Source organism: Pimephales promelas, chromosome 15, assembly GCF_988280905.1.
Source record: "Pimephales promelas chromosome 15, fPimPro1.hap1.1, whole genome shotgun sequence".
Lineage (NCBI taxonomy): Eukaryota > Metazoa > Chordata > Actinopteri > Cypriniformes > Leuciscidae > Pimephales > Pimephales promelas.
This window is the reverse complement of record NC_142783.1, coordinates 5,102,903-5,126,993: the sequence shown is the minus strand read 5'-3', so window position 1 is coordinate 5,126,993 and position 24,091 is coordinate 5,102,903. Positions and strand designations below refer to the sequence as shown.

The 24,091-nt window shown below is 40.3% G+C and overlaps 1 protein-coding gene across 5 annotated transcripts in view; it reads left to right on the top strand.

Annotated features, from left to right (window-relative positions):
• numb (NUMB endocytic adaptor protein) overlaps positions 1-24,091 on the top strand; it is a 96,611-nt gene that overhangs the window by 44,284 nt on the left and 28,236 nt on the right. For all 5 annotated transcript variants that reach the window (XM_039674447.2, XM_089120040.1, XM_039674438.2 and 2 more), the window contains exons 2-3: positions 5,846-5,985; positions 18,358-18,432. In XM_039674447.2, coding sequence (XP_039530381.2) covers positions 5,860-5,985; positions 18,358-18,432 — 201 coding nt within the window. In that variant the 5' untranslated portion in view covers positions 5,846-5,859. The remainder of the gene's footprint in view (positions 1-5,845; positions 5,986-18,357; positions 18,433-24,091) is intronic.

Below are 24,091 nucleotides of genomic sequence, written 5' to 3'. Positions count from 1 at the left end.
GTTTTATCTGTGGTTATCAAGATCTAAATGCATGATACTGGATGATCAATGGTTAATTTGAATACAACTCAAACAGTCAGAATATTACTTTTTACCGAATAAAAATGTGGTTGTTGCATAAGAAAAAAACAAACAAAAAAACAACAGATGTTACTGTTTTTGTTAATGAACATACATTTAAAGAGTAGTTTAAAAACACAATTAACGCTCTGGTTTATACAACTTTTACTTAGTTGCAAAAATTTGCCTTTAAACTTTTGATTTAGATTTGACGTATATCGTGATAATTATCGATATCGACTGATATAAAAAAATTATCGTGATATTTTTATTTTTGGCCATATCGCCCAGCCCTGGTTACCGGTGTTACTTAGTTGCGGTCAGATTTCACTTCTCACACCATGAGAGGAAGGAGTGATGACTAGGGTTGGGTATCGAGAATCGAGTATCGATTGGAACCGAGACTAACTTTTAGTTTTTCCCGGAATCGTTCAAAAGTTAAAATTTCGATTCCTAGTTTCGATATTCACAGTCCGCCGAGCGGAAGAAGAATCCGCTGAACAACACCAACAAAGAAGCGTCTACCGGAAGTGTTGGCATAACCACGCGAGTCGAACATGAGTAGCTTACCTCGGCGGTCCAAAGTGTGGCTTCACTTTTCTAAAAATAACGAAATCTCGGCAAAATGCAAAATTTGTGACAAAAGGAGTATTTTTACAGAAGGAGTATTTCCTTCAGAAAGGAGTATTTCCTTCAGAAAGGCTGTTGGTTAGCAAGGTTAGCTTAACTTTTTTGACCCTGCTTCTTAAAAGAATCGGAATCGAGAATCGTTAGGAACCGGAATCGAAACAAGGAATCGGAATCGGAATCAGAATCGTTCAAATTCAAACGAGACCCAACCCTAGTGATGACTGATGGCTGAGGAGTTGATGTTTCGCAGATCATGACTAATATCTTATCTTGTAATGTAAAATGTGCGGTCATTCCGCCGCTCCCTATATACACACAGTATACAAGATCACGAAGTGGCATTCGAAAGCATAACTACCCCCACAGAAATAGATTGAAACAGACTTTCTATATGATTTGTCTCTGCCTACATCTCTGCCTACATAATGTAAAGCTAGCCAGTCATTACTATTGTGCTGACTGCACAATATCCCTTTGGAAAGCCATATCAAAAATGGCCAGCATCCTGAAGGCGTTTGATTTATTCGTTGATCTCATTTTTTTCCCATTCATTTCATTCCAAACCTCTATTTCTGACTCATCATGCATTACTGCTGCCGCTTTCCCCTGCAGAATCCTATTTAGCAACAAGAAAACTGCTTCCTTATCTAGTTAGATTGACTTTTACTGACAGTACACAGCCCGTTTGAGGGCAAGTTTTCACCAATAGCAACAGGGATTGACCATGACTAACAGTACACTGACCTAGCGACCTCCGCAGATAACATCACTGCGGCTGTGAATGGAGTTTAAGACGGGAACGGAGCGCACGGAGATCACGAAGTGACTTTAGGTGATGAGGACTGACAGAGATCTGCAGAGTGGTGTTTTTCATCATGTCTGCTTTCTTCTGCAGTGACAGAGCTTTGCCCGCGGCCTGCATTGCACAAACCATCTGACCCAAATACAGACGAGCACAGAAAAGCTGCTGAAGTTGATTCTCTCTCCCTCTCGTCCTCTGCACTGCTTTCTTCTGTTATTCTCACAGTTTCTGTCCTCTAAAAGTAGATGAACTCATTGGCACTGGCCGGGCTGTTTCATGACACACACACTCACACACACTAATCTCTTCTGCCTATTAACATTTTTCCGTTTTCTTCTGCTACTTTTCCAAGGACAAAAGGATTTTCTTTATCCAGTGACAAAAAAGTCACTGACCAATAAGATAGATCTTTCAGGAGCCTCTGCTAAAAAGCAACTTCGTTTTTCACTCAAAAGTGGCTCTAAACACACTAGCGTTCAAATGTTTACGGTCAGTGAGATTTCTTTTGTGTGTGCCTTTGAAATAAGTCTCGTCTGCCTGCCTAGGCTGCATTTATTTTGATGTAAAATAGTAATATTGTGATTTACAACAACTGTTTTCAAGAATCTGAATATATTTGAAACTAGTTTATGTGATCAAAGCTGAATATTCAGCATCATTACTCCAGTCTTGAGTAGGGTTGGGTATCGAGAATCGAGTATCGATTGGAACCGAGACTAACTTTTCGTTTTTTCCCGGAATCGTTCAAAAGTTAAAATTTCGATTCCTAGTTTCGATATTCACAGTCCGCCGAGCGGAAGAAGAATCCGCTGAACAACACCAACGAAGAAGCGTCTACCGGAAGTGTTGGCATAACCACGCGAGTCGAACATGAGTACCTTACGTCGGCGATCCAAAGTGTGGCTTCACTTTTCTAAAAATAACGAAAACTCGGCAAAATGCAAAATTTGTGACAAAAGGAGTATTTTTACAGAAGGAGTATTTCCTTCAGAAAGGATTATTTCCTTCAGAAAGGCCGTTGGTTAGCAAGGTTAGCTTAACTTTTTTGACCCTGCCTATATCGGAATCGGAATCGAGAATCGTTAGGAACCGGAATCGAAACAAGGAATCGGAATCGTTCAAATTCAAACGATACCCAACCCTAGTCTTGAGTGTCACATAATCCTTCAGAAATCATTATAATATAGGGCTGTCAAACGATTAATCGCGATTAATCGCATCCAAAATAAAAGTTTGTGTTTACATAATATATGTTGGTGCACTGCATAATCATTTTGTATATATAAATACACACACATGCTTGTATATATTTAAGAAATATTTTTTTATGTATATACTGTAAATAGATTTATTATATATAAATGTAATTATTTTATATATAAATATTTTTTTTCTTAAATATACATCCATGTGTCTGTATTTATACTGTATATATCCAAAATGATTATACACAGTGCACCCACATATATTATGTAAACACTATTATTTTGGATGCGATTAATCGCGATTAATCATTTGACAGCCCTAATAATATGATGATTTGCTGCTCAAGAAACATTTCTGATTATTATCAACTTTGAAAATAGTTGTGCTGCTTTAAATTTTTGATGATTAAATGTGTCAGCATTTATTTGGAGTCTTTATCGGCTCAAGGTTTCAGTCAACATCAATGAATATTGCGTAGCCTATTTATGCCAAACGATTGATTATTATTCTCTGTTGATGGAGTTCATGCTGTTTACATTATATTGTGAATAAGAGTGCATATTTTATCCCGCTCATCTTTTTGAATGAGCAGCTGGAAGTAGTAAAGTATAGACATTACAAAATAAGAGTCCTGCTTTACTTATAATTAAAGGTTTTGCCATAGGCATTTTTTTTCCCTGGTAGTTGTTGGTGTTTTGGTTACACAGTAAACCGTTTCTGCCATTTAATTCAACAAGTTTTTCTGTCTGGGCTTTACCATCACAGGAAGGAAAGACAAAGAACATGATTTGAATGATTCAATAGATTTTTACTAGTATCAGCAGCATAGCAATCTTTATTGCATGCATATATTTGCACACACACAGTTTAAAGAAGGCCTGTACATATTTACATAATATACAGTTTGAACCAGAAATGTTTTAATAATACATTTAAGTACTAATTATTTTTTTATTTTATTGTAGATTTAATTTTGTAAACATTATTTTATACATTTTCATCCTAAAGTTTTTTCTAATGTGCTCCTAGATTGCTTAACTTAAGAGCATGTGTTCCTTGGGGGGAAACTAACTGTAGGCTACACACACACACACACACACACACAGTCAAGAATAACACTTTCAGTTGGGAACCAGTGTGTGTGTGTGTGTGGTGTTTCTATTGCTCACACATCACAGGCAAGCTGGGCTTGGCACTGGTTTCTTATGCTAATGTGCTATTGTGTTTTCCTTCTTGCAAGACAAGCTGTTACTTACTGCCTGTACGTGTGTGAGTGTGTATGAGTGCGTACGCGTTTTTTCTAGCTCATTCAAATGAGTGTCACGTTATGCTGTTGAAATCTGATCTTCTGTGGACTGTAAAGGGAAATGAAGCTTTACCTGTTTCTCTGTTGCTCTGAGACGTCGAGTCTTCGGTGTCTGGCTCTGATGTGACTCAGCAGTGTGTGTGTGTGCGTGTGTGTGCGCTGGTGCATTCAGTGTTGACACCGCTCTGATCTTGTTTAATGTTGTTGTTAGCGAGAGAGAAATATTGTGTGTGTGATACAAAGGCATAGCCTTGCAGTTTAAAATGCCTTGCTCCTATACGGCTGCAAACCCTTTCACAAGCACACACCTTTTGCTTTCAGAACACATGATTCATATTCAGTGGATATCGGCATAAAAAAGTCCATATCAGAACAACAATTCAGTACCAATGGATGTTAACATTTTAATGTAACATTATCATTCTTCACTATACACTAAAGGATTATTAGGAACACCACACTAATACTGTGTTTGACCCCCTTTCAGCTTCAGAACTGCCTTAATTCTCCGTGGCATTGATTCAACAAGTGCTGAAAGCATTCTTTAGAAATGTTGGCCCATATTGATAGGATAGCATCTTGCTGTTGATGGAGATTTGTGGGATGCACATCCAAAGCTCTCGTTCCACCACATGCCAAAGATGCTCTATTGGGTTGAGATTTGGTGACTGTGGGGGCCATTTTAGTACAGTCAACTCATTGTCATGTTCAAGAAACCAATTTGAAATGATTGGAGCTGTGTGACATGGTGCATTATCCTGCTGGAAGTAGCCATCAGAGGATGGGGACATGGTGGCCATAAAGGGATGGACATGGTCAGAAACAATGCTCAGGTAGGCTGTGGCATTTAAACGATGCCCAATTGGCACTAAGGGGCCTAAAGTGTGCCAAGAAAACATCCCCCACACCATTACACCACCACCACCAGCCTGCACAGTGGTAACAAGGCATGATGGATCCATGTTCTCATTCTGTTTACGCCAAATTCTGACTCGACCATCTGAATGTCTCAACAGAAATCGAGACTCATCAGACCAGGCTACATTTTCCCAGTCTTCAACTGTCCAATTTTGGTGACTCTTGCAAATTGTAGCCTCTTTTTCCTATTAGTAGTGGAGATGAGTGGTACCCGGTGGGGTCTTCTGCTGTTGTAGCCCATCCGCCTCAAGGTTGTGCATGTTGTGGCTTCACAAATGCTTTGCTGCATACCTCGGTTGTAACGAGTGCTTATTTCAGTCAAAGTTGCTCTTCTATCAGCTTGAATCAGTCGGCCTATTCTCCTCTGACCTCTAGCATCAACAAGGCATTTTCGCCCACAGGACTGCCGCATACTGGATGTTTTTCCCTTTTCACACCATTCTTTGTAAACCCTAGAAATGGTTGTGTGTGAAAATCCCAGTAACTGAGCAGATTGTGAAATACTCAGACCGGCCCGTCTGGCTCCAACAACCATGCCACGCTCAAAATTGCTTAAATCTCCTTTCTTTCCCATTCTGACATTCAGTTTGGAGTTCAGGAGATTGTCTTGACCAGGACCACACCCCTAAATGCATTGAAGCAACAGTCATGTGATTGGTTGATTGAGTGTATATATGACTAATAATGACTGAGTGTCATTTCACTGGCACTGGTATTGACTGCTGAAGTTTTGGTACTATAACAACCATTGTATTTGTTGCAAGTAAAATGGTTGTTTTTTGCATGCTTTTTCCTATCATTTAGGCATTTTTAGTTATTATTGGACCAGATGTGAAGCTGATAGAAGTCTGTGTCTGTAGGACTAGTCTCGCTGCTTGTTTCCGTCATCTGTGTGAACCGTCTCTCTGTGTCTCTGTCTGCAGGAGGAGGCTGAGCAATGAATAAGCTACGGCAGAGCTTCCGGCGAAAGAAAGACGTTTACGTGCCCGAGTCCAGCCGGCCGCACCAGTGGCAGACAGACGAGGAGGCCGTGCGCGGGGGCAAGTGCAGCTTCGCTGTAAAGGTGATGAACACACACACACACACACACAACTGTGCTCAACCACCTGCAGCTGTCAATCGTTTAATGTTGTTCATGCTCGAGATAACTAGAGTTTTTGGACACTTGTTGTCTGCTACTTGTCTGAACACTTGTCTCTGACCTAATTTTGGAAAATGAAAAAGGGTGTGACATACAGCATATTAAAGTGTTCTTCTGTGTCTGTACAGGTCACAGATGAAGAACCTTAGCTTTAAATATGTTCATATAAAACATTTTTAACATTTTCTAAGACATTCGAGGACATTCTTTAAAAATAATAAGTAAAATTCACTAGGGCTGTCAATATTAATCCGTTAATTTTTTATTCTGTCATTCTTTGGCTAGTGTTAAATTGTATAGTATGATCACGCTCTTATTCATGTAAATGCTTTTAAACTATTCGAGCGCGATCAGACACTGTGAATCTCCTGTCTGTGTGACAGACACACACTCGTATGCACAGAAAGTGACCTCAGACAGTGCTTGAATGGACAAAAACACTCAAAAGTATCCGAAAATGCCAGTTTTGTCGAGTATCCTCGCAAGCACAGTCCTAAATGAGTTAAACGAACGTAAAGATTTGTAAGGAAATGTATATCAGATCCGCGTGACGTGAGTCAGGTCTTAAAGTGACAGCAGCCTAATAATGTTAATCACATACATCTGCTGCTGTCTGTCATTAAACCTCTGGGGTCCAAGGTGTTTTTGGGGTCCTTGAGATGTTTTGACATGCCATGACATTTGTGCTTTTTTCACATATTAATGGCACAGGTGAAATTACACTCTTTTTAGCACAAACAGGGCTACCATAATATGTGAGCAACATGTATGTACATGTTTATGTTTTTGAGAGAATATTGTTTATGTGTGGTTATCAAGGTTATAATCGTTAACGAAAACTAACGAAAAAACGAAAACTAGATGGGAAAAAACATTGTCGTTAACTGAAATAAAAATAAAAACGAGCCATTACGAAAAAACTATAACTAACTAAAACTGTAATGTGTGTTTCCAAAACTAACTAAAATAAAATTAAATTATAGAGCAAATGTCCTTAGTTTTCGTCTTTAACACTATTTAAAACACGCAGTGTATTCGTTGCATTTCATTTCCCTGTAACGCTCTCTCCCTCCGTCTCTCTCTCAAATGCACGCACACACACAGCCCCTCCCCTCCGTGCAATGCACACCGCGTCTCTATGAAAACGAGGGTTCGATCAATGTTAAAAGCAAGTTCGCGAAAGGTTGGTATCTCATGATGAACATTTTACACAATCACACATTAAAAGGTGGTGTAAAAATATGTTAAATTCTTAATACAATTCTGTAAGTGTGTTAATGTCAACCCGAGAAGCGATTGAGCCTTCGTTAGAAAGTTACTGACTTAGTTGCAATTTTGAGGTAAAATGCTGCTGGGCAGTGGGCATGGCCGTGGCTAACCAGTCCGGACCTCGGCCATTTTTTTTTACATTCAAAAATGGAATGGCATGATTGAATGATTATGTGAATGATTAATTAGCCATGTTTAGACCACCTGTGTGTTTGCAATTCATGTTGCAGCGAGAAGCTAGCGCAGTGAAGGGGGCTTGAGAACGCATTGTGAATGAGGGCGTTAGTGTAGCCTCTGTGTTGCCAGATCCACCTAATCGAATGGTGCGGTAATTTTCTGGATCTGTTTTTCGGATTTTTTTGTGACACTTTAGGAAGTTATTATAGTGGAAAGTTGCATGTTAGTGTTAGTGATATATTAATCGTATTTCCAAAACACAAGCTTTGAAGTAATTTCGAATTGTTATTATATTATTTGCTTGTTTTTCGTATCAATATCTGGCAACATTTTACTGTCTGCGTTAATAAAAAAAGCTTATAGACAAACTGCAATTGCATAAGGCAACCACACCAAACGCAATGATCATTGTGATTATCTGTAAAAACAATAGCATAATACAGATCTGTATGTTACAGAATAAAATTTGCCAAAATAACCTTACTGGCCAGCTGGAAGACAGCTCATGCTTTGTTAACGTTTCACATAGTCATCATAAATGCAATAATTAAAGTAGTGTTTCTCAACTAGCAATCTATTCAACTAGCAATTTATTTAGACCTACTTTTATTCTGTTTCTTTGCACAAAACTCTCCACAAAGTGCCATTTAATAGTTAATATATATATATATATATATATATATATATATATATATATATATATGGTAAATTCCTTTAAAAAATCCCTTCATGTCCATGGGGAAATGTGGGTCCAATAGCCTAACCATTATTATATTACCAATTATTGTGAGGTAATTATTAACCATTATTACCTCACTAGTTTTCAGACCCTGGTTGCGGCCTTGCTGCTTGGTTGTCGGTGTCAAAACTCTATAAGCTGTGATTCAAATATTAAATAATGTTATGTCATTATTTTACTCTTACACTGACTGTTTGCTGCTTCAGTCCAGATTAGTGTTGTATAGGGTAAATTTAGTACAAGGTGTGGAAATTGTAAAGCTGTGGGATTTTTTTATAGAAGATATCTAGATTGTTACGGTAAAGGATTTTCACATTGTAGGCTTCATTTTATGTACTGGTTTTAATGTTGAATAGATATTTCTAAAATTGTATGATGTTTTTGTTGAGTTATTATTACACAATTCTTTTTCTGACCTTTTTCAACCTTGCCCCTGACAAATAACCCAAACTACAAAAAAAGACTAAAACTAACACTAAAACTAATAAAAACTAAACTAAAACTAAGCATTTTCAAAAAATAGAAACTAAACTAAACTAGCAAACCCACTTTTAAAACTAATTAAAACTAAACTGAATTTGAAAACAAAAATTCAAAACGAAATAAAAATAAAAACTAATGAAAAATGCAAAACTATAATAACCTTGGTGGTTATTGAAAAAACTAAAAATGAAAGTTTCTGAAATAAGGCCATAAAACACATACAACACTTTTGACAAATGGATGTTGTCACCAAGAGTTTTTTTCTTCAAAATGATCTAAAAATCATCCTGCCTAATCATTCACATAAAACTGTGAATTGGGTTATATTGTGAAAAACATTTTTTTTGTTTTGCTAAGGCAATATGCGAATGGGCTTGAACGGTCCAACCCCATCTTGTATAATTAGGAGATTCTCACCTGACCCGCATAATAATGAGCCTTTATAATTAGGTGAAAGGAAAAATACTGACATCTCTCTATTTTCATACAGATTACATTAACTGAGAATAGTTGCTTTTTTTTATAAATTGCTTAATTTAAAAGAATAGAATCTCAGCTTCATAAAGATAAATCTTTTGTGTCTCTGTGACAAGTATTTAATGAGTCACAGTTCATTTTTCGGACGCGTTTCAGAAAGATTTTTGCGGCGACAGATTGAGCCGAAAGCACACCCTGTTTATTTTATTTATTTTACAAAAACACAAGGTTTTGATGTTAATAAGCGTATACACAAAAAAGAAGAACCTCTATAGTTTATAATCATGTATTGATTTTATTTATATGACCATTAATGATGGAGTATTTTAAGTCTATGTTGCAGCTATGTAAAAATAAAAAACTAACAAAACGCACCGGCGCGTTTGCCGACCTCAGAGGGTTAATGGTAATCAGAGAACAAGAGGAAAAGAGAAAATCACTCACTGCTCTAGATTGAATATCTAGATTTGTATCTTTATTAAGTATTAAGGCCATTGCACACTGAGTACGAAATATTCGTGTGCGTATTTTCGTGTTCGTCAGCCTAAAAATTCGTCTTGCACACCGAGTCCGATGCGTATTTATTAAACCTTTGCGGGAAAAACGCAAAAATACCAAATGGATTCGTCAAGCAGTGAGGATGATTTTTGCCCTCTCTCATATTGAAAAGAGAAGAAAGAGAAAATATTACGTCCATCCAATCCTGAAATTGCGCCGAGAGGAAGGAGAGTTCCTTAAGGAGTTGTGAATTTATCCTGAGCGATTCAAAATTTACCTCAGAATGTCAGTGGGACAGTTTGATGCTTTGCTAGCGATTCTGGAGCCACATATTAAAAACAAGACCACCAATTTCCGTGAACCAATCGATTCTGAACGGAGACTGGCAGTGTGTCTGGTATGGACACACACAAACACACCCGCGCGCGGCCCGGTGGAAGCGCTGGGCAGACAGAACAGCTAGGCTGTTATTGTGTATATATTGTGTATATATTGTGCCCAAATAATACATTAGTTATCGAATAGGCTGCTCAATCACACCTTATTCGATCCTAAATTTCAATCTGATTGAAAGGGGAGGTTTATTAATTTCATAATCCAATATAGAGAAGAGAACATAAACACTTGATCGAATTGAAAACCGAAACTGAAAGCACGGCGCATATGTGCAATGATTTGAGGACGAGCTCCCCCCTGCCCTGAATTGTCAAAAGACCTCTCAAAATGCTGGCTCTGGATGCGAAAAACGCAGAAAATCGAACCCGATCCGATTAATTTTATGACGGACGACAGTTTCGGAGGCGGTGTGCAAGCATGACTGACATAACGTGAGGTCGAATTTTTTTTTTAACGTGCGAAAATTTCGTATGCGAATTTCGGACTCAGTGTGCAATGGCCTTTAATCTATGTTGAATTTTTTATTTATCAGTCCCTCCAGGATTTCACGATTTTTTTTGTGATTTTTGCGATCAAAATGACTGATTTTGTGGTGGTAATTTCCAAAAATTTGTGAAAAAATTTGCGATTTACATTTAACATTTACCATAATAGTATTCAGTCCTTCCAGAAAAACGCTGAGTTTTTTTTGTGATTGTTGCGGGCAAAAATTGATCGATTATGCGGCCAGTTTTCTTTAAAAATGCGATGGAATATGTGGGATATTTATGCAATTTTATGCGATGAAATTGCTGGAATTTGCAAAAATTGAGGGAACTTGCAAAAATTGCGGTTTGATGAAAAAGAGAAAAAAGTGATTCCCCCAACATCCTGTTAATGTAAGAGTAATTTCTTATTACTTCCTTTGATAAACAAGCATACTACATCATAGAAAGTGCTGGGAATATTTAATTTCTCATCTTGTTTTATTTCAGACTGTAACGAGTGTAAATAAGGTGTGGCCCCTTTAAGAGCTGCGCGCTCCCTGTTGAACTCTCTGCAGTGTTATATTATATGTGCGCCTCGAACACCCCATGTGTGCGGGTAATTTCTGTTTGATGCAACTTCTTTTATCTTGTGTTGTTTATTAAGTAACGATGTGACGGTAGAACGTGTGACAGACAGTTATACGAGTTCGATTTGTGAGATTTTAATCGCCTCCGTGAGTCTCGTAATTGCGTAATTGCGTCACTTCATAACGTTCCCATGGAAACAGGGGGAAATGGCTGCTCTTATGTGAAGCAAACGCAACATTTTTAAACTTTCTGCTAAGATACATGTGACTTTTTTTGCAACGAAAATGCGAGGATTATGAAATTATGCAAACCCCGCATATTTTGCACGGAAATCGGCAATTTATGCGGGGAAAGTGCGGCGTATTTGAAAAAATGCGGCCCCCGCATAAATATGCGGACTTTGGCTGATTTTGCATTGAATTCAGCGATCGCATAATCGCGTTTTTCTGGAGGGACTGATTTATGCAGTGAATATCCTGTACAATATCCATCCCCAACTTGCTTTTGATTGGTCTCTGGCTTTCGCATTTACCCACAATCCCACAGAGAGAGCCAACTGAAATCAAAGACGAGTCCAGATTCTGACCGTCACTGCTGTGTGCACCTCTGTTTTTAGGCTGGCTTATTATTCTACCATAAGGTCACAGTAAATCGGTGGCCTCTGGTGGAACTGTGTGTGTGTGTTCTGTTGTCATGTCCTAGTTTCACTCTCATCATCTGAGCTCTTATTTCTCCACCTGCTGATCATAAATATACTCCATACAGCTCAGTGTGTGTGTGTGTGTGTGTGTATAAAGCAGTGAGTCAGTGTTTTTTTGGCTTTTGTTCAGTTGAGGTGCTTTTTCGGGAGAATGACATCCAGTGATTCACTTGTTTAGCTGCATAAAATAACCTTTTCTAAAAATTCTCTTCTCTTTTATTCTATTTTCTGTTTTGGAGTCGTTTATAAAGGAGTAGCTGACCCAAAAATGAAAATGACCTGATAATTTACTCACCCAACAGGATGAGTAGATGTATATGAAATCATCAGCTGAATAGAAATTTAAGATTTTGGAGGAAATCAAAAGATTTGTCTTCATCTAATGCCAGTGAACGGTGCTCAGCGTCTGCAGGACTTTCTTTGTAATTCTCGGATTAGTTTACGATGAATGAATTACCTTTGAATTAATCAGTCTTTCCAAAAAAACGTGATTATGCGATCGCATGATTTAGTGCATAATCATCCAAAGTCCGCATATTTTCATACGCTCCGCACTTTCGGCGCATAAATTGCAGATTTCTGTACAAAATATGCAGGGCTCGCATGATTTCATAATCCTTGCATTTTCGTTGCAAAAAAAGTCTCGTATATCTAAATAGAAAGTTGAAAAATGTTGCGTTCCCCCTGTTGCCATGGGCACACTCCTGACCGCCCGAGAAGACGAGCTCTGTGAATAACCCATTTCCCAGATAAATTACTACTGTTGTTTTACAGGCAATGGGAAACGGCTGTTCTCGTGGTTATAGACAGCTGGTTTTCTCATTCATGCTCAATAACTGGATCACAGTCATGTTATAAGTAGGGATGTGTGCAAAAACTTTTTCATGAGCTGAACTCAAAGATCTAAGAATTTTTCTATGTACACAAACGGCCTATGGACTATGTGCACGTTAGCATATGCTAGTTCCGGCTGCGAAACCGATATGGGGTGTCTAGTTTCCGGTAGCCTGATGGACGACGTAGAGGATGTATGTTTCTCCAGATGTCTTGAACAGAGGCTATGTTCAGAGGCTATGTTGTTGACAACCACTATCTATATAGAATGTCATATAGATCAGTGTTGACAACCACTATACATGTCATACAGGGAGTAAAGGTATCCGACGTTGGTTCGTTCGTTATCAAGTTAGGCTGTTTAACACATATTAGGCTGTTCACACATATTTCTAAACAGGTCTCCCTTTCAAAATAGGTTCTAAACCCAGGGGCTTCTCCCCTGGAGAATAATATAGGGTATAATATAATAAATATAGGGTATAATATAATAAATAATTAGTAGCCTAAAAACTTCCTTCTAGTTGTCATGGATACGCAACGCTCCACTCTGTAAAGCGACTACTTGGGTGCGGTGACAAAATGTGAAATATCGTTTACTTTTCACAATGCAGCAGCGCCTGGCTCCACCCAAATATGAGTGAAAACTGTGTTGGTTGACTTGACAATGAACAAACGAACATAGTTTTAGACAAATATATTTAGATAGCTAAGCTTTAGATAGCCGGTCCACTGATGTAGGATGTAAACAACAGCAACCGGAACCGAAGTACCCAACATCCGCCCTCAAGGCGGAAGTTAGCATTTTTCTCGTGCACAGAGTCAATTGCCCTATTTCTTTTGGGCAGCCTAAGGCACACCCGTGAAATAACGATGCTGTCTGATCAGCATCTTGATATGCCACACCTGTGAGGTGGATGGATTATCTCGGCAAAGGAGAAGTGCTTACTAACAGTTTTAGGCCGTTTACACGAGAACGCTCGCGGGTGAAAATGTACAAATATTTTATCGGATGTGCCTTTCGTTTACACGGCGACGGCGTTTTTGGGGCTTAAAAAGGCAAAAAAGTGAAACCACCCTCCAGAGTGGAAATCTTAAAAACGCTCCACCGCCGCGCTCCCGTGTAAACGGTAAAAACGGAAAAGTCTGCTTGACAGTGAAGGTTGTTCGCAGGTGCGTGGACTTGGTGTTGTTGTAGTATGCACTCCTAGCTGCCTGGAGTGCATACTACATTGAATTTCACACACTTTTGAGTCACCATCTGCACGCGTATTTCACACCCAAAACGCTCGTCTAAACGCAGAATAAAAAGTGATGACGCAACGCCACTTTTGCGTCTTCTCTTCAGAATCGTTTCCGTGTAAACATAGCCTTAGACAGATTTGTAACAATATTTGAGTTCAGCTCATGAAAAGTGGGGGCAAAAACAAAAGTGTTGCGTTTATAATTTTGTTCTGTGTGTATCTATTAGGGCTGTCAGTTTAACGCGTTATTAACTGCGTTAACGCAAACCCATTTTAATGGCGTTAATTTTTAAATTTTTTTGGTCACTGGGCAAATTTGGCCAGGATGCCGGGGTTACACCCCTACTCTTTTGAAAGACATCCTGGGAATTTTTGTGACCACAGTGAGCCAGGGCCTCGGTTTAATGTCTTATCCAAAGTACGGTGCTCTTTGACAGTATAGTGTCCCTAGCGTTACGACCCACACAGGCCACAGGGTGAGCACCCCCTACTGGCCTCACTAACACTTCTTACAGCAGCAACCTGGTTTTCTCAGAAGGTCTCCCATCCAGGTACTAACCAGGCTCAGCCCTGCTTAGCTTCAGTGGGCAACAGTCTTGGGCTACAGGGTGATATGGCTGCTGGCTAAAAGCCTGATGTATCCGATATGGTCCTCAAAATAAGCTAAAGAAAAAATGCAATTTTGTCTAAATGTTCAATAAATTCTTCCATTATTGAGTATTTCTCCGCATGTCAAGCTTCCACAGGATTAATAAACAGGTGCACACCTCATGTGCTGTTTCTGATGTCACACACTGACAATAGCCAAGCAGCTCCTGTGTGTTTGACGAGGGAAGGGGAAGGACTTCCTCTCAGCACAATAGCTGTCCGCCTCAGCCTGACCTCAGCCGCCCCGGGACGCAGGGATCTCTTCTACCATTGGAGTCTGTCATGGGCTACTGTTTCCGCTCATTGAGTATCAGAGGCCACCGCTCCCGTAGTTCAAACAGGATTAGATAGGTCTATGTGACCTCTTCCTGGTGGAACCATAGAGTGTAAATAAAGATGGACGACGCCCGTTCACTCCCTTCCATTGGTGAAAAGAAAAGTCCTAATATGACGCTGACATCTTGTGCAGATTTGGGACCTGCTTCTGCGTAGTAGTGAACTTGTCAAGCAAGTCGCGACTCGCGATATCAAGGTCCCGACCTCACTCCCGTAGAAACGGTTACTACAAAGTTTACTGTGTGAAATAAACAGTTATGGACATGTAGAAATTAAAGTTGAATCTCCAATCTCCTCCTGAAAATCCCCCAAAAAGTTTGTTGGTGCCTAATAGGGGTTGAACCGACTAGTCGATTAGTCGACTAGTCGACCTTAATGCAATGCCGTGACGCTTTAAGCTTGACGTCGACTAGTCGCGTTGATCATGTGACACTATATGATTGCGCTAATTTTGATAGTCTATGGCCGCGTTGCAGACGACAACAGAAGAGCCTAGAGGGTCATTGCAGCAAGAAAGCAGCATTGGTACATAAAGCGTATGGGAATACTTTACTAACACCACTATATTGTTGAAAACGAAAGTAAAAGCATGACGCACACTCACTGTTTTACCGGGAAATGAGAGCAGTCTCTTTTAAAATCATTCAAACTTATTTTGCCTATTTTTTTCATATATTTATTTAAACATATTAATGCATCTAATTCACCCGCAATCAATTGGAATATTATTTTGTATTACCATCACTAACGTGCAGATGTGAATTTATAGCTTTTTTTTCCTTTTCATCCTAAATGATGATGTAAACAGCGGGCTGTTTAGCTACGTCTGGCCACTTCACGTCTGTGATCTGATTGCTATCCGATCGTGAAAAGACCAGATGTAAGCTAAATGCCCGCCGAAACGCATTGAAGACGGATTTAAATCCGATCGCTCAAATCACTTCATGAGGAGGTCTGGGCCGCTTTACAGACGAAACTGGACTCGTGTAAAGGCATCTGGTTGTTGAAACCGCATATGTAAATTGGACCTCTCCCAAAAATGCTGAAATAAAACGTGTGAGAGCAGCCTGCATGTGCTAATATATTCTTTATATGACGAAGCTATAACACGCACCGCAGCTGAGCATCGATTCATAAAGCCAACGTGCAAACTATCGTAAATCAAAGTGAAAGTAAGTCACAGACGCTTAACACACAAAATCATCTTCGTTAAAAGTAAAGAAACAAAATGATCTTCTTACCAGTGCTGTCTCTCTTATTGCGGTCTTTGATTGTGAAATTAGCTGATGATCAATAAAATGCAGCATTGCTTTCGGTGACGTGAACTCCGTTAAATCTGCATATAGCGCGGATTTATATCTATTTTGCGAAAACATATTTATGTGACCAGGTTTAAATGGAATCGTTTTGATAAATCAGGTCAGTAAAAACGCATGAAGTGTCCAGGTGTAAACGGCCCCATTATGAGCATGTCAGCGTCTGTATAATTTTCTGTTAATTAATTGCAAATTGTGGCAAATCTGTCACATCTCTTGTGTTTTATGAATGACGTCAGCGACTAGTCGACGTCGACTCGACTTTGATGTCATAACAGACGACTTCAAAAAATCTGAAGTCGTTCAACCCCTAGTGCCTAAGAGAAGCTGTAAATCACAGCTGTCAATCACAGCTGTCAATCAAGACGTTTTTATACTGTCAAATAACTAAGACCAAACTTATTTTAAAAAAAAAACCGAGCACTTAAACTTAAATCAGTGTGATTAAAAACAACCTAAAATGACAGAAACAAAATTTTATGTGTAATTTAATTGTTTAGTTTCCATCGCGGCCCATTTGACCTTATGGGGAGGTGGGGTTTATGAGCTATACTGGGACCAGCCACCAGGGGGGTTATAACCTATTCTGGGACCAGCCACCGGGGGTTTATGACCTATACTGGAGCCAGCCACCGGGGGGTTTATGACCTATACTGGGACCATCCACTGTGGGGTTTATTAATTATACTGGGACTAGCCACCAGGGGGTTTATGAATTATACTGGGAATAGCCACCGGGGGGTCTATGATCTATACTGGGACCAGCCACCAGGGGGTTTATGACCTATACTGGAGCCAGCCACCGGGGGGTTTATGACCTATACTGGGACCAGCCACCGGGGGGTTTATGACCTATACTGGAGCCAGCCACCGGGGGGTTTATGACCTATACTGAGACCAGCCACCGGGGGGTTTATGACCTATACTGAGACCAGCCACCGGGGGGTTTATGACCTATACTGGGACCAGCCACCGGGGGGTTTATTAGCTACCATCCACCGTGGGCTTTATTAATTAAACTGGGACTAGCCACCAGGGGTTTATGAATTATACTGGGACTAGCCACCGTGGGGTTTATGAGCTATACTGAGACCAGCCACCAGGGGGTTTATGAGCTATACTGGGACCAGCCACCGGGTGGTTTATGACCTATACTGAGACCAGCCACCAGGGGGTTTATGAGCTATACTGGGACCAGCCACCGGGTGGTTTATGAGCTATACTGGGACCAGCCACCAGGGGGTTTATGACCTATACTGGGATCAGCCACCGGGGGGTTTATGAGCTATACTGGGACCAGCCACCGGGGTGTTTATGATCTTTACTGGGACCAGCCACCGGGGGTTTATGAGCTATACTGGGACCAGCCACCGGGGGGTCTATAAGCTACCAGCCACCTGGGGGTTTATGAACTATACTGGGACTAGCCACGGGGGGGTTTGACCTATACTGGGACCAGCCACCGTTGGGGTTATGAGCTATACTGGGACCAGCCACCGGGGGTTTATGAGCTATACTGGGACCAGCCACCGGGGTGTTTATGATCTTTACTGGGACCAGCCACCGGGGGTTTATGAGCTATACTGGGACCAGCCACCGGGGGGTCTATAAGCTACCAGCCACCTGGGGGTTTATGAACTATACTGGGACTAGCCACGGGGGGGATTGACCTATACTGGGACCAGCCACCGAGGGGTTTATGATCTTTACTGGGACCAGCCACCGGGGGTTTATGAGCTATACTGGGACCAGCCACCAGGGGGTCTATAAGCTACCAGCCACCTGGGGGTTTATGAACTATACTGGGACTAGCCACGGGGGGGTTTGACCTATACTGGGACCAGCCACCGTTGGGGTTATGAGCTATACTGGGACTAGCTGAGACGCTTTGGCTTCACTTTTCAGTTTTCAAAGCTAAACTACTAATTGCCAGTTGCCTCTGGACCTTTAAATGCTATTTTCAAATATAAATTGAAAACTTATTTTTATTCCCAGGCATTTTAATTTTCTCTTGATTGTCTGTTCTGATTTGTTTACTCTGTTCAGCACTTTTGGTAGCCCTGCTATGTGTAAATGTGCTAAATAAATAAAATGTATTTACTTACTTTTTCTCTGTCTCTAGTATCTGGGGCACGTGGAGGTCGATGAGTCTCGTGGCATGCACATCTGTGAAGAAGCCGTCAAGAGATTGAAGACGGTAGGTGTACGAACACACACATCTTCAGTCAGAAACACAAGACTTCCTTCATCTCCTGTTCATCACCTTAACAATCTCCTCAGTCCATGTCTGTTCTCCTCCAATCACATCACATCTCTTATCCTGCAGTCGGCAACAAGTGATCTATTTAAAGTGTGTCTGTCTTCTTCTGCTGTTCTCTCCCCCTTCCGTTGGTCTCGCTCATGTTATCATGCCTCAGTTAAAAAACGTTCCAGGTTTAAAACAAGTTGGGCTCAAATGTCTGCATCTGTCATAATGTCGATGAACTTGTTTCTTAACAAAAGCTCCATTTACAATAGGCACTTTTAATGGATGTACTTTATATGTCTATATGATGTTTTTAATATGCTTTAAAACTGCAGTGAAACAGACACTCTCAAAAACACGGTGTGAAATCGCTGGTGTTTCTGACGTCAACATAAGACTAGTGTGAAACAATTGCTTAGTTTTTATCATTAATCATTAAAGAAGTATTACTTTTATTCAGTAAGCATAATAAATAGATAAGTGATCGTAGACTTTTACATCGTTGCTTAAATATTCTATTTTAAATGAAAAATCACAAAAATCATGAAGTTTTCAACATTGATAATAATCAGAAATGTTACTTGAGCAGCAAATCATCATATTAGAATGATTTCTGAAGGATCATAGTTTTGATCACAGGAATAAATGTACATTCTAAAGTATATATTTTTTGTTTGACTATTATTTTGAATTCTAATAATATTTCACAATTACTGTTTTACTGTATTTTTTTCTCTTAAATTAATGCAGCCTTGGTGAGCAGAAGAGACTATAAAACAAAAACATTAAAACATATTACTGACCCCAAACTTTTACGTATATATATATATACGTTTTTGGCCAGCAGTAAAGTGAGCGCTGTAAAGCTCTGTATTGCTCTCCCGAAGTGTCAGAATCATCTGCATTTCCGCTGGCTTGACTGCTGAGAGAGGGTGTTACTGTACATAACCTGCACACAAACCTGTTACAAAACTCTTTTAACATTCAAAACAGTTCAATTTACCATTATTATCATGATGAGCGTCACATTTGCTGAATAAAATCATTTAATTTCAGCCTGACTGAAAAAAGTAAGTAGGGCTGAAGCAACAAAAACAGGAAGCTGCTGCCAGTGTACAGCATTGGTGATTTGAACGGGAGAGATGTGGTTTATTGACTTGCTTTGTAAACGCATTATCCCGAATGCTTCCACATTGGGCACCAGCTCCAGCACCGAGTCAGCAGAACAGGTATCTTATGATTTCCTCAAACCGCAGCACGTAAGCACACAATCCACCAGGAGAAGGACAGGCGTGAGTTTCCGGCCTCGGCAGCGTCCAGCGGAAGACATTCCATTCTTCAGGGAAAAGGAAATTCACTGTGTGTCTATTTCCCGCATTGACATGGGCTCAGACGCCTCCGCCCAGGCTAAGCTCAGGGGAAAAGAGTCGTGATGTTTGTCACTTTCCACCTGAGTAATTGCGTATCTTCTCGGTCCGACCTTCTGTTTTATCACATTTCACATTAGTGCTTCTGGTCGGAGGATGACGAAGGCCATCCTTTTCTGTGAGGTTTAATTGAGGAAGTGGCTATGTAGATCTAGTCTCGTTCTCACACTTTAAATGCATTTTTTTTCTTTACATTTAATTTCACGAAGTCTGTCAATGAAAAGATCTTGCCTTTTTCAATGCGGTCAAAAGAAACGAAGGTTCAGAGTTCCCAGATGTCTGCATGCTCTGTGAAGAAACTCCCACTCGTCTGGGAATTCTGGTGTAGTCTCTCGTACGGCTGCTTTCACAGAGAGTAATAATAGAAGAGTTCAACTAGGACTGAAACTTGTGTCATATTTACTCTACTCATGTTTTTAAAATCCCCATATTCTGACTAAAGTTGTAAAATTAAAAGTTGAGTTAGCGATTTCTAAAAAACGCTGTTGAAAGTGGATTGTAGTGAGCACCACAACACAGTTTTGGCCAATCAGCAGTATGGGGCGTGTTCACTCGTGATGGGGAGGAGGGAGAGTGAGCCAATCAGCAGTAGGGGGCGTGTCCACTCATGATGGGGAGGAGGGAGACTGAGCCAATCAGCAGTAGGGGGCGTGTCCACTCATGATGGGGAGGAGGGAGAGTGAGCCAATCAGCAGTAGGGGGCGTTTCCACTTAAGATGGGGAGGAGGGAGAGTGAGCCAATCAGCAGTAGGGGGCGTTTCCACTCAAGATGGGGAGGAGGGAGAGTGAGCCAATCAGCAGTAGGGGGCGTGTCCACTCATGATGGGGAGGACGGAGAGTGAGCCAATCAGCAGTAGGGGGCGTTTCCACTCAAGATGGGGAGGAGGGAGATTAAGCCAATCAGCAGTAGGGGGCGTGTCCACTCATGATGGGGAGGACGGAAAGTGAGCCAATCAACAGTAGGGGGCGTTTCCACTTATGATGGGGAAGGAGGGACAGTGAGCCAATCAGCAGTATGGGGCGTGTCCACTCATGATGGGGAGGACGGAAAGTGAGCCAATCAACAGTAGGGGGCGTTTCCACTTATGATGGGGAGGACGGAAAGTGAGCCAATCAACAGTAGGGGGCGTTTCCACTTATGATGGGGAAGGAGGGAGAGTGAGCCAATCAGCAGTATGGGGCGTGTCCACTCATGATGGTAGGAGAGAATAAGCCAATCAGCAGTAGGGGGCGTGTCCACTCATGATGGTGGAGGAGAGAATAAGCCAATCAGCAGTATGGTGCGTGTTCACTTTTGATGGGGGAGGAGGGAGAGGGCTAGTCTGAGTGTTAACATTACACAAGATTTAAAGAGACAGCTTTAACATACATGTCGTCTTTCATGACCCTGTAACCTATTCAAACCCTTGCTCAGACAGTCCAAACCTTATTATCTCCACAACCAATCAACACTAATTAAGTTACCATCACATGTAACCCGGAGCACAAAATCAAGTGGCTTGAAAAGGAGAAAGTGGCAGGATCTGTGTGTGTGTGGTGTGTGTGGATGTGAGGACTGTTTTCTAACCCGTAATGTGATTTCCTCTCGCTGGAAGCCTGCCACCCGTGTCCAGGAAGTCCATGTCTCTCTGCAGAGGCTCATCTTTATTAATGTCATTCACTTGTGTTTATTGTTTATCATTACTCTGTTAGCTGCACCCAACATCCTCCAGATGGCGCTCTCATTCATAATGATAAACGTGCTTCACATATATGAAGGCTTGTGTCTGGCATGTGAAGATCTAATCCCTAATGTCCCTAATGTCTGCATCTGGTGACTATATTAATACAATTATATTCATTTTAAAGACCATATTAAATGAATAAAATCGTTTTATGTAACCACTTAAGAAACTTCCTGCTCAAACGCTTAAGGTACGTTTTCACTTGCTTTTTAAAAGTGCAAATGCTTGGACCTTGTCTAATTTTAATTGGGAAAAGATTTCACATTTTATAGGTTAGTATTGGCATATATATATATGTATGTGTGTGTGTGTGTGTGTGTGTGTGTGTGTGTAACAAGTCTACTTCCTTAGGTGCCTTATTAGGCAGCATGTTAACAGAAATGGAATCTCATAAGTGAGTGAATTCAAGCGCTTTACTGTATATACGCAGCTGGTCTCTTTTTATCACATCTCTCTCAACTGTGTTTGTTCATCACATTGCATATTAGGATGGCGTATCCATGAAGCGATAAGTCCTTCGATTTTATCTTTTGTGTTAGAAGCGGGTTGATGGCTTGTCATGAGTCTCCATCTTGCTAGGCTTTGTAACAGAACTCTTATCCCGAATTTAACCTCAGAAGAATGAGAGCAAGCACGCGCTTCTGCACTGTTTCCAGTCCCTCTGTTTGTGTTTACTGATGACCTTTGACCTCTTGAAGTTGGAATTCAGGGGAAGGACATTAGCGTTACGCCATCAGGCGCACCCTTTCTGTTCAATGATTAAGCCATTCATGTCGGCGCTCGTTTTCTCCTCTAAGCTTCTGTTGACGTAACCTTGTTACGTCCTGTTTTCTGCAGACCCTGATGGAAATAAATGGCCATCCATGGACATGGAGTTCACTTAATTTACTCACCCCCATGTCATCCAAGATGTCCATATCTTTCTTTCTTCAGTGGAAAAGAAATTAAGGTTTTTGATGAAAACATTCCAGGATTTTTCTCCATATAATGGACCTCAATGGGGTCCAAACGGCTCAAGGTCCAAACGAGAGTTTCAGTGCAGCTTCAAAGGGCTTTAAACGACACCAGATGGTGAATAAGGGTCTTATCTTATCTAGTCATGACTCGAAAAAAGATTCGTTCATTTTGATGAACAGAAGAGTCACGAATGCTCATCAAAGAACAGAGCAAGGCAAGCATTTGTGCTTTTAAAACTTAAACTGTGTTATTTATTTTTTAAATGACCGATCGTTTTGCTCTGGTGTCGTTTAAAGCCCTTTGAACAGTTTGCGCTGAAACTCTCTTTTGGACCTTGAGCCGTTTGGTTCCCATTGAAGTCCATTATATGGAGAAAAATCCTGGAATGTTTTAATCAAAAACCTTCATTTCTTTTTCGACTGAAGAAAGAAAGACGTGGACATCTTGGATGACATGGGGGTGAGTAAATTATCAGCAAAAGTTGTTTTAAAAGTGAACTACTCCTTTAAGGACTAGTTTGTGAGTTTCATGTGTGAAAATGATTCGTCATGCTCCTCCCATCCATTCATCCACAATCTGAACCTTTATGAATCTTGACATTGTCATCCTGTAATATGGCCATGATTGGTTTCCTACATAGTTGTTTAATTCAGTTAGGGTTAAAAGAACTGTTGCCAAACATGCTAGAAACTAGGGCTGTGCAAAAGTTAATTGCGATTAATCGCATCCAAAATAAAAGTCTGTTTTACATAATATATTTGAGTGTGCTGTATATAATTATTTTGTATATATAAATACCTATGCATGCATGTATATATTTAAGAATTATTTGCGCTTAAATTCTGTATATATATATAAATACATAATCTATATTATATAAATATAAATATTTTATATAGGAATAACACATTTTCTTAAACATATACATGCATGTGTGTGTATTTATATATACAAAATAATTATATACAGCACACACAAATATATTATGTAAACACAGACTTTTATTTTGGATGTGATTAATCGCAATTAACTTTTGCACAGCCCTACTAGAAACATAATGATTCAGTCATAAACTCTTAAGTTTTTGACTTTGAATCCAAACAGCAACGTTTTTGGGCCGGACAGTGTATTCTTTAGAACTAACCAATACTGTTGAAGCACAATGTTCGTGGGCTGGTTATGTAGTAACTGTTATGACAACTGTTCTCAAAACAGTGGAAATGCAGGCTGGTTCTGCGAGACGATTGCAGATGTCAGTAAAGGGGGACGTTTCAATTTGTCTTTCCTTTAGTGTTTCCTGTTTCTATGTGTGTCCAGATCTTGTATTTATGTCTGTCTACGGTCTCTAGCGTCAGTGCGGCAGATATTATCCATGACACTCCAGCCCTCCTCCATCTGTTTGCATATGTTCTGATGTGAATGCGTTATGATGTTCTCTTTTTCTAAGCAGGTTTGTTCACATGAGCCATTAAGAGCATCTTGATCCGCTCTCACACCCCTCAA